Raw genomic sequence first — 10,215 nt, 5'->3', positions numbered from 1 at the left:
TTTTGATTTATTGTAGAGATGAGGTCTCACCAAGTTGCCCAGGCGGGTCTCGAACCCGAAGGTTCAGGCAATCCACTCACCTCAGCCTCCCAAGGCACGGGATTACAGGCTGAGCCACTGAGCCCAGCTTCCCTGCTGAGTCTTAAGAGCAAGAGCCAGACATAGACAAGTGGCAGTTGCCTGATGCTTCCATGGCCGTTGCCAAGCGCTTCATCTGGGGTGGCTTGGTGAATCATCTCAGTGCTACCAAATCCCAGGAGGCTTAGAGCATTGACTGAGGTGGCTTTGGGTGCAGTTCCATACTGACTCCAGCTGGCATGGGGCAGTCCTGATTTCAGCTGCTCGTCAGGTGGGCTGCGTGCCAGACTGCGCATAGCAGCTTCTTCCTTCTTTTAAGCCACCTGAAGTGATTGGTTGTGATTACCACCCTCATTCTCAAATGGGGAAACTGAGGCTTAGAGAGGTTGAGGAACTAGCCCAGGACTCCAGAGCTCCCCTTCTTAAGGGCTATTCTAGATTCCTGGGCTGTAGGTTGGAGAAGGCAGTTCCTGTGAGCCATCAATGATGGTCACATCCTTTCCTGTCCTGAAGGGAGGGAGTTGTGGGGCCTGTGAGTTGTTGAGGTGACGGAGGGAGGATTTTTCCTTCCAGAACCCGTCTCCAGGTCTCTCCCTGACATCTCAAGTACTAAATCTCGTGGAAGTGAGTTGAAGGTGGAAGGAGGTTGGGCATGGAGTGGGCATGACGCGAGATGTGGAGCAGCCTGTGAGAGGTGGCTCTCAGGCCCTTCCCCACTGGCCTCTGCTGAGCAGAGCTGACCTGATCTTCCCCGGCAGCTCTCGGTTCCCCAAGCTCTTGCCTCCATGGTTCCCCTTTGTATTTCTGGCTTGGTGACTGCGCACAAAATGGATTTCAGAAGGGTCTAGAGACCTGGTGGCAGGAAAGATCAGTTCCTCCCAAAGGGGTAACTGCTTTTCTTCCAACTTGCTCCTGTGGACTCTTCCTTCTGGCAGCACACCTTCCCAGGTGTGCTCAAGCAAAGGGCCTCCCGAGTGCTATGGATTCTACGGCTTTGGCCTTTGGTCCCCTGACCAACTTCTCTTGTTTTAGTTTCAGAGCGTCTCCTTACGGAAGATCCAGTTTAACTTCCCCTATTTCCGAAGCGACAGGTATGGAAAGGTTAGAATTTGGTTTTTTTGAAAAAACAAAATGTTAACGTACTTACTGCCAGTCAAACCCAATACTTGCTCTATCCTGACTGTGAGTGTCCCCTGCTAGGAAGGCTGCGTGCAAAACACAGCTGTCAGAAAAGGAGGTGGGCTTTGAATTATTCTTCTAAAAATTAGAAGAGAAGCAAAGGACCAAACTGGCGTCATGATGGTAATTTTGTCATGCCATAAGGCCTGCAAGCATCTCAGGCAAATGAAGGTGATCCTAATTGACAGCCCAGTCAAGAAAGGCCGCAGGCAGATACCTTCTCAGGAAGGCATTTTGCATTTCCAAATGATTTTCACGGTCAGCTGCCATCCTGGCTTGGAGGGTGCTTTTTTCATTAGATTTTTTTGGCCCTGTTGGAGTGTGTGTTACTGACCTGTGCACCTCGTAAGGCCCTTAGAATCAGAACCCTGGTTCAGAGTATGGCCCATATCTCTCCTTTGTATTCGGTGATGCTCTGGTTTTCTGGAAGGAAGATCTGGTGGGAATGTGGTGTAACAGTGACTGCAGTGATCTTTGATCTGCCCCTGAACAGGGGACTGAGATGCAGTGATCACAGAGTAAACAGACCTCAGGGAGCAGTCAGCGAGCTCCTGCTCCCAGGTGAGGAGCTGCCACACCTGAGGGGACGTGTGCAGAGAGCGTCTGGCTCGAGTGAGTGACGCTGCTGAGGCTGCCTCACCAGGGACCTGGCCTTTTGTGGTCCCTGACTGACTGTCCATAGGTTCTTTGAGGAACTGTTTGTGGATAGGGAGTGAGAAACTTCCTCCTGTGGCCTGAGGACTCTTTGTTGGGTAACCATCTGTCTCTTCCCTTCACAGAGACAAGCGAGACTTTGTGTCAGCCGGGGCAGCTGCTGGAGTTGCTGCAGCTTTCGGGGCCCCGATTGGGGGTACCTTGTTCAGTCTGGAAGAGGGCTCATCCTTCTGGAACCAAGGGCTCACCTGGAAAGTGGTGAGGAGAACCTTCAGGGACAAGTATCTCCTGGGCTTAACCATACCCCCAAAGTTAAACTGGGCGCCCCACACAATGCATTAGACAGTAGTTTTTTAGGAGTTTTTTTTTGAGCTATCACCCAGGCTAGAGTGCAGTGGCATGCTTATGGCAACCGCTACCTGCTGGGCTTAGGTGATTCTTCCGCCTCAGCCTTCCAAGTAGCTGGAACTACAGGTGCATACTACTATGCCCGGCTGATTTTTTGTTTTATTGTAGAGATGAGGTCTCACCAAGTTGCCCAGACTGGTCTCAAACTCAAGAGCTCAGGTAGTCCTCTCACTTCTGCCTCCCAAAGTGCTGGGATTACAGGCTTGAGCCACCGCGCCCGGCCCGGACAGTAGTTTTGATGAGACTGGGAGGGTTGCCTGGATCGGAAATTCCTTTCCTCTGGTGCCCGTAACCTCCAAACTCTGGACTTTCTCTGCTGTGCAAGTCAGTACCCTTCCCACCACCAAGAAGTAAGTCCACATCAGTCTGCTGCTGTCCCCTCTCGGTGACCCACCCACCATGAGAGCACGAAGCTGGCTGTGGTCGTGAAACAGGAGTGATCCAGCCTCGCCTTGAGCAGCTCCCACTTCCATGGAGTGTCCTTCCCTTTGAGTTTACCCTTTTGGGTGCAGCATCTCGTCCGAAATAGGCCCTGATAGCAGACTGCTTGAAGAGTGACAGCTTAGAGCCTGATTAAAATCAGCCAAACTTGGGGTGTGTCTGCTGCAGTGGTTCCCAGGTCACTGTGCCCAACGTCAGTTCTGCAGGTCTCCGCACAGAGCTGTGGGTCTCAAGAGGAAGGGAGGCTGGGACCTGCTGCTGTTGAACCTTCCTGTCTTTGTCACCTGTCCCCCAGCTCTTTTGTTCCATGTCTGCCACCTTTACCCTCAACTTCTTCCGTTCTGGGATTCAGTTTGGAAGCTGGGGCTCCTTCCAACTCCCTGGACTGCTGAACTTCGGCGAGTTTAAGGTATGTCTGGTCCTTGCCCTCAGGATTTCTTACTCGACCCATGAAAATGTACTCAAAGTGGAGGGCCAGCGAGAAGCAAGCAGAGGGTAGGTACAGCTTCTGGCCTCCCCCAGCCTCTCCCAGGCGCCCTTGGCGCTCACAGGAGGGAAGCCAGCCAGCTCTTATTTCTGTCTTCGCTTCTGTCTCTTCCTGCTCTCATGGCTGCTGTGGTTTTTCTCTCTCTCTCCCTTTCCCCTTCTCTCAGTGCTCTGACTCTGATAAAAAATGTCATCTCTGGACAGCTATGGATTTGGGTTTCTTCGTCGTGATGGGGGTCATTGGGGGCCTCCTGGGAGCCACATTCAACTGTCTGAACAAGAGGCTTGCAAAGTACCGGATGCGAAACGTGCACCCGAAACCTAAGCTCGTCAGGTATCTGCACAGTTGCCTCCCCCGCCTGCTGTGGCTCCCTGGCTCGATGAGGGTTGGGCCCTCTCCCCCAAGGAGCAGACTCTGCTCCCACGCTGGCTTAGATCTCTCGTCTAAGCCTGAGAGTGCTGACAGGGCCATCCGTCTGCTCTGCTTGTCAGGCAGGCCATAAGGCTGAGTCTGAGCTTAAGTTATGTCACAGTTGCGAGTTGAATCCCAGACTGTCCTCACTCGTTACTAGGACACGTGACAGAGACTGGAGGGTCAGTGTGGCCCTACTGAGGGGCTTGCTCTCGTGAGACTTCTCACCAAGGGCTTCTCATGGAAGGCTATCTCAGTCCTCAGAGGGAGATGATGTGGACGCAGCAGCCCACCTAACTGGCTGTCTACTTTGTAGTATCAGTTTCTGGAATACAGCACATCACTTATCAGTTCTGCACACTTGACTGTCCAGGGCTGCTGTGACTGCTTTTTGGGAAATTGGGACGGGGGTGGCAGGGTTGTATTTTGAGCTCCTAGGACCAGAGCTTCTTTCTGCTGCATTATAACTGGTGCGTTGCTTCTTAGGGTCTTAGAGAGCCTCTTGGTGTCTCTGGTGACCACCGTGGTGGTGTTTGTGGCCTCAATGGTGTTAGGAGAATGCCGACAGATGTCTTCTTCGAGTCAAATTGGTAATGACTCATTCCAGCTCCAGGTAACCCCAGTGCACCTACTACTTTTACTCTATACCCATGAAGAATCCAGAAATATATGACTTGCCTCTGGGGAGCCAATAGATATGTTGGGTTCATCCTTCACACCCCTATAGCACTGCTGAGAGATGCAGGAATCTGTGGCCGTCTTTTGACCTGAGAGGGGATGCTGTCAGATGTCTGTCCCACTTCTGTGATCAGCCCTGGTATCACAAAGGGAACTCCTGTCTGCTGAGCAGAACGCATTGGGAGCAGCAGCTCGGGAAGCTGACTGCTCACTTCTCCAGGGTCCAGTTACCCTTCCATCTCCTCATGCCTAAGGGGGATATCCGGTTCGGAGGCCCACCACCCTCCGCCTCACCTCTGTGGCTGTGAGGGTCACTATTTTTGTTTTAATTTCTTTTTTTTTTTTTAATCAAAGTCACACTCTGTCCCCAGGCTGGAGGGCAGTGGCACACTCACGGCCACTGTAGCCTCGATCTGCTGGGCTCAGGAGATCCTTCTGCCTCGGCCTTCCAAGTAGCTGGAACTAGAGGCATGCACCATCATGTCCAGCTAATTTTTCTTGATTTATTGTAGAGATGAGGTCTTGCCAAGTTGCCCAGGCTGGTCTCACACCCCTGGGCTCAGGCAATCTTCTCACCTTGTCCTCCCAAGTACTGGAATTATAGGTATGAGCCACTGCGCCCGACCTAGGGTCACTTTTAAGGTGGGAAGAAAGGAGTGTTTGCGCCAGGACGTTGCTCACTCTCTGGCACCTTCTGGTTTTCTTTTCTTTTTTTTTTTTTGAGTTGGAGTCTCACTCGGTCGTCCAGACTGGGGTGCAGTGGCCGCTCCCGGCCACCGCAGCCTCGCCTGCTGGGCTCCGGCGATCCTTCCACCTTAGCCTTCCAAGTAGCCGGAATTACAGGCATGCGCTACCACGCCCAGCTGATTTTTTGATTTACTGTAGAGATGAGGTCTCGCTGCCCAGGCGGGTCTCGAACTCGCGGGCTCAGGCAATCCACTCACCTCAGCCTCCCAAAGGTGCGGGATTACAGGCTGAGCCACCGAGCCCGGCTATCTTCTGGTTTTCTTACTGGGTTTAGTTCATGACTGGCATGCATCCCCTCTGCATTTCTTCTGTTCCCTTCTTAGGGGCAGGGGGTATTTCCTAGAACCTTTCTCTAAGGAGCAGGACTGTGTTTCACAGTCTCCCTCCCCACCCAGGGGGGCTCTGAGAGCTAGACTTGTGTTTGGTGGGTCAGCCAGGCATGTGGTTCTGGCCCCTTGGGTGGAGACAGTGAGTGTTCTCTAAGTACAGGCAGCCCTCCCCATCATGAGTCCCATATCCGTGGAGTCAACCAACTGGGGCTTGAAAACATTCAGGGAAAAATAGTTAATAATACAATTTTTTTTTTTGAGTTGGAGTCTCACTCTGTCACCCAGGCTGGAGTGCAGTGGTGTGCTCACGGCCACTGCAGCCTTGACCTGCTGTACTCAGGCGATCCTTCCACTTCAGCCTTCCAAGTAACTGGAACCACAGGCACGTGCCACCACGCCTGGCTAATTTTTTTTTCTTTTTTTATTGTAGAGATGAGGTCTCGTCAAGTTGCCTAGGTTGGTCTCGAACCCCTGGGCTCAGGCAGTCCTCTTGCATCCACCTCCCAAAGTGCTAGGATTACAGGCATGAGCCACCACGCCCAGCAGCAACTGCTTGTTTTTATAAAACCCCAAACCTGAGAACAGTTGATTTATTTTTAAAGGGTTGAGGGAAAGAAAGAAGATGCCACAGAGATTATACCCACCAGCAAAGCCTAAAGCATATACTCTCTGCCTCTTTTGGAAAAGTATGCTGGTGCTTAATTACTAGTTACTTTCAAGGCCAGCTCATTACCAGCCAGATTTTTTTTCACACTGTACTCTGTTGTGGAACATTGGTGTTTATGATTCAAAACGAACAAAAAAGGATTCCATGGTCAAGTGGATTTACCAGAATTAAGTAAATTTCTCCAGTACAGGACTTCCTGGGGCCTTTATTCCAGTGTTACTAATGCTTGGCTTGTTAACTGTGTGCCAGACATTCCACTGAGCACTTGACATACATGATCTCATTTCATCCTTACCACCACCATGCTGGCTAGCTAGGAGCATTATCCCCATTTTACAGGTGGAAAAACTGAGGCAAAGTGAGGTCTTGACCAAGATCCTTTAGTTAGTAATATGTAGCATGAGGGTAGGTATTATTCCCATTTTATAGAGAAGGAAACCCAAGGTCACAAGAGAGTGACTGAGTTAAAGCCGTCGGGTTTTGGAGCCTGTACTCTGGCAGACTCACTGGTTTCCAAGAATTGCTAAAATGCTGCTCAATGTAGCGACCGCAGGACTATTTCCAGAGAGGCTTCAGGACTGATGTTCCTCCAGACAGTTTAGAAGTTTGGGAACTGCAAGCCAGGCACAATGGGAAACGCTGCACGTGTTGACTATGCAGCAGTCAGCTCAGCTCGTCACTGCTCCCTGCTCCACACGTTGCTTTTTTGCCAGGTTCTGCCAGCAGGGGGCGCTGCCCCTTCCCCAGGCTGCCCGCATCCGGCAGAATTGCCCAGCAGGTTCACCTGGTAGGACCAACCAAAGTTCCCTAGTGCCCTGATAAAGTCCACACAAGGGCCTCTCTGCAGCACTGTCAGTAGAATTGAATCCAGGGAAGCCCATGTCCTAACCCCAGTTAGCAGACACAGTGGCAGGGGGGAGGCCCATCCCTCACGCTGCTGCGCACGCTCAGCTAGGTGAGGCGCGTCATGCTCGGAACACCCCACTCCATGAGTCAGTAGAACTCGTCTTCCCACACCAAATGCGGCAAGAAAAAGAGTGCTGAAGTGTGGAGAAATAACCTCTTGCCCAGCGTGGGCTCTGTCTACCAGGTGGGGCCTGGAAAGAGGCGCTGCCGGGGTCACTGCGCGTGCGCTCCAGGCCTCAGTGGAGGTGGCTTTTTTCCTTTGCAACCAAAGTCTGGGGCTTTAGGTCAAGCAGGGCCACGGACCCTCCTCCAGACGCCTGTTACTTCCCAGTCACTTCTCTCGCCGGCCTCATCTTCCCCCAGTCCTTGGGCCCTCAGGCCAGGCTTCTAGCAGCATACCTTACAAAATGAGCCCCAGGAGCGGAAGCAGAGCAATCCGTGGGGAATTGCAGTTGTAGTGACAGTTTCATGATGAGTGTGGATGAACAAGGGCCCTCATTCTGATTCTCTCTGCATTCAGGATGCAAAACTACACTGGCATGGCTGGCTGCTGCTGTTGGTGCAGGTTGGCTATTTGCCGCCTGTTTAACGTACAGGGAAAGGGTCCAGCCACCTTGGAGACATGCCACTTGAAGCCTCTAGTTCAGTGCCCTGGTCCTGACTTTCTGACTCCTGCTTCTTAGGTCGCATCAGAAGATGTGAATTCAAGTATCAAGACCTTTTTTTGTCCCAACGATACCTACAACGACATGGCCACACTCTTCTTCAACCCCCAGGAGTCCGCCATCCTGCAGCTCTTCCACCAAGACGGTAGGTGTCCATGTTGAACCCATTCCCAGGTGGTGCTTAGGCCGATCCTACCCTTCACTCTGAGTGAAAGCAGGTTCTCTCCTGTGTGGTGCCCACCTGGCAGAAGGTCGGCTTCTGCCTGTGCATCGAAAGGGGAGCCAGTTGGGCTGTGGAAGTCCTGGGAGGGCTGGGGGCCTTGGCAGGCACCGGTATGCAACTCAGCTTGGTTCTCACCTTCCAGGGACTTTCAGCCCCATCACCCTGGCCTTGTTCTTCATCCTCTATTTCCTGCTTGCGTGTTGGACATATGGCACTTCTGTTCCAAGTGGCCTTTTTGTGCCCTCTCTGCTGTGTGGAGCTGCCTTTGGACGTTTAGTTGCCAATGTCCTGAAAAGGTACTCTGTGTGTGTGTGTGCGTGTGCACGAGTGTAAGCTTCTCCCAGCCTACCTGTGTGATTCTGAGCCACGTTCTTGGCCTTTTCCTTCTCCAGCTACATTGGACTGGGCCACATCTACTCGGGGACCTTTGCCCTGATTGGTGCTGCAGCTTTCCTGGGTGGGATTGTCAGAATGACCATCAGCCTCACAGTCATCCTGATCGAGTCCACCAACGAGATCACCTACGGGCTTCCCATCATGATCACTCTGATGGTGAGCCCCTCCCTCCAGGCCTGGGTCAGGCTCATGGCCAGGTTCACCCCTGAGAGCCTCACCGTAAGTCTTGGCTTTGGATTTCAGGTGGCCAAGTGGACAGGGGACTTCTTCAACAAGGGCATTTACGACATCCATGTGGGCCTGCGTGGCGTGCCGCTCCTGGAGTGGGAAACGGAGGTAGAGATGGACAAGTAAGGCTGTGGTTTCTCACATCCTCGTTTCAGAATTTATCAGCTTCGAGTCCTGTGGAGTGGGAAACAATAGCTCATATGTGTCTGTGGTGGAAGGAGCAGCTCGTTTGTCCTGGGCGTGTTTGGCAATGTTGAGCCACTCGAGGAGGCTGGGAGCTTCAGGGGTGGAGCTGGGGACACGGGCACGGCGGTGCTGAGGGAGGCACGGTTGCTTTGCGGATGTGTTTTCCTCCCATGGCATTCTGGTTAGATAGGAAATGAGGGCTCCGGGTCAAATTTGTGATGTGATTGATTGATTGAGACCACTCCACACCCCAGGAGTGAGAACTAACTTGTTCACACACGTGCCTAATAGAATGTCCTGCTGGCCGCAGTGATTATTCTGGGCAAAATCTCCTCAAAACACCCCTGATAAGCCACAAAGATGTAGGGCTTCCCACGTCTGGCTGTTGGGCAAAGCCTTTCTAGGCCAGTCCCAGGGCAAGCCTGTTCTGTAAAGGACCGGATAGAAGAATATTTCCAGCTTTGGGGTCATACAGCCCCATAGCCACAGCCACTCTGCCGTTTTAGCAGGAGAGCAGTGAGTGTGGCTGGCTATGGTCTGTGAGCCATGGTTTGTTGTCCCTGGCCTAAAAGGGATCCGAACCTTGTTTTTTAAATACTAGCAGTGTAATGAGAGATTCAGTTTCCATACGCGGACTGTACACAGAGCACCGAGAGGGGATGGCCAACCCCCTGGGCAAGCAGATGGGCCTCCTAGTGAGGAAATGTCAGTGTTGAGTCGAAGGTAAACAGAGACTCACCAGTATGACAGAGCAGGGAAGGGTGTTCCAAGCCTGGGGAACAGTGTGTGTGGAGGGGACAGAAGTACACAAGAAGGTGCTAGGTTCAAGGAATGTGTAGGGGATGATTCAGAAACGAGGCCCTGCATGTCCAGACAGTGATGGATACCAACAGGGCCTGTGGGTGTTGTCACGAGTCTGGTGGCTTCTCTTCTGCACCCAGGTTGAGAGCCAGTGACATCATGGAGCCCAACCTGACCTACGTCTACCCACACACCCGCATCCAGTCTCTGGTCAGCATCCTGCGCACCACGGTCCACCACGCCTTCCCGGTAGTCACAGAGAACCGGGGCAATGAGAAGGAGTTCATGAAGGGCAACCAGCTCATCAGTAACAACATCAAGTTCAAGGTAAAGAAAATAAGCCAGGCGCGGTGGCTCATGCCTGTAATCTCAGCACTTTGGGAGGCAGAGGCGAAAGGATTACCTGAGCTCAGGGGTTCGAGACCAGCCTGGGCCACATGGCGAGACCTCATCCCCACAATAAATTTAAAAAAAAATCATCCAGACATGGTGGCACGTGCCTGTGACTCCAGCTACTTGGAAGACTGAGGCGGAGGGATCGCTGGAGCCCAGCAGGTCGAGGCTGTGGTGGCTGTGAGCGTGCCACTGCATTCCAGCCTGGGCGAAAAAGTGAGACTCCTACTCAAAAAACAAAAAAAGGGGGCCAGGCTCGGTGGCTCAGCCTGTAATCCCAGCACTTTGGGAGGCCGAGGTGAGTGGATTGCCTGAGCCTGTGGGTTCGAGACCCGCCT

General features: G+C 52.6%; 1 protein-coding gene across 3 annotated transcripts in view; it reads left to right on the top strand.

Moving 5' to 3' along the window:
* CLCN6 (chloride voltage-gated channel 6) overlaps window positions 1–10,215 on the top strand; it is a 40,460-nt gene that overhangs the window by 24,524 nt on the left and 5,721 nt on the right. For 2 of the 3 annotated variants that reach the window (XM_021715411.1, XM_021715410.1), the window contains 10 exons: window positions 1,111–1,169; window positions 2,037–2,169; window positions 3,056–3,169; window positions 3,414–3,580; window positions 4,145–4,280; window positions 7,669–7,795; window positions 8,016–8,169; window positions 8,266–8,425; window positions 8,513–8,619; window positions 9,625–9,811. In XM_021715411.1, coding sequence (XP_021571086.1) covers window positions 1,111–1,169; window positions 2,037–2,169; window positions 3,056–3,169; window positions 3,414–3,580; window positions 4,145–4,280; window positions 7,669–7,795; window positions 8,016–8,169; window positions 8,266–8,425; window positions 8,513–8,619; window positions 9,625–9,811 — 1,344 coding nt within the window. The remainder of the gene's footprint in view (window positions 1–1,110; window positions 1,170–2,036; window positions 2,170–3,055; window positions 3,170–3,413; window positions 3,581–4,144; window positions 4,281–7,668; window positions 7,796–8,015; window positions 8,170–8,265; window positions 8,426–8,512; window positions 8,620–9,624; window positions 9,812–10,215) is intronic. The other variant, XM_008063829.2, reaches the window with a different exon arrangement.

Source organism: Carlito syrichta, unplaced genomic scaffold (genome assembly GCF_000164805.1).
Source record: "Carlito syrichta isolate Samal-C Ts95f unplaced genomic scaffold, Tarsius_syrichta-2.0.1 Scaffold307091, whole genome shotgun sequence".
Taxonomy (NCBI): Eukaryota; Metazoa; Chordata; class Mammalia; order Primates; family Tarsiidae; genus Carlito; species Carlito syrichta.
This window is presented reverse-complemented; position numbering and strand designations above follow the sequence as displayed.